Source organism: Mesitornis unicolor, unplaced genomic scaffold, assembly GCF_000695765.1.
Source record: "Mesitornis unicolor isolate BGI_N332 unplaced genomic scaffold, ASM69576v1 scaffold51092, whole genome shotgun sequence".
In the NCBI taxonomy this organism is placed as follows: Eukaryota; Metazoa; Chordata; class Aves; order Mesitornithiformes; family Mesitornithidae; genus Mesitornis; species Mesitornis unicolor.
The window spans coordinates 11,077-11,598 of NW_010170842.1; the positions used below are offsets into that span (position 1 = coordinate 11,077).

At 48.9% G+C, this 522-nt stretch overlaps 1 protein-coding gene across 1 annotated transcript; it reads right to left on the reverse strand.

Moving 5' to 3' along the window:
* KIAA1191 (KIAA1191 ortholog) lies at nucleotides 1-209 on the reverse strand (the record flags this gene model as incomplete). Its single annotated transcript, XM_010179820.1, has 1 exon — nucleotides 1-209. A coding segment is annotated over one exon (209 nt), but the record flags the coding sequence as incomplete, so codon positions are not given.
* Nucleotides 210-522: the final 313 nt, after the last annotated feature.

A 522-nucleotide genomic window follows, 5' to 3' on the forward strand; every position in this document is an offset into this window, starting at 1 on the left:
CTAGAACCCGGTGGGAGTGAGCACATTCAGATCCCGAGGTTTGATATTATGGGAGCGTGGAGGTTGTTTCCTCCCTTCTGTGACTGGAATGTCCATTTTGGGTGGCTTGAAGGTGAGTGGATCCTCTGGCATCCTTGTAGCCTGAGCACGCATCAGCTCCATTGGGGATGGCTTCTGGGCACCCTTATAGGATTGAATGGTAAATCCTCCTGATGAAAAATCACAGCAAGTAAGAGCCAGGAAAACCAGCCAAGTCTTTTTTCCACTGCTGCCAGGAGCGAGCAGTGTCACTGATCCCTGACACTGCAGAAAGCCTACGCCAGACCTAGCAGCTTCATGTCATACAAAGCCCATTCCACATCAGTGGCTGGCACTTCCAGTTCTGGTTCCACCAGACAGCAGAGTAAAAAGCTGTCACCTTCACACCCTGCTCCTCCACTGCAGCTCAGTGCAAATTATTTCTACTTTCAGTTATTTCTACTACTTTGGGGGCAGTCCTATTTAACATCTTTATCAATGATC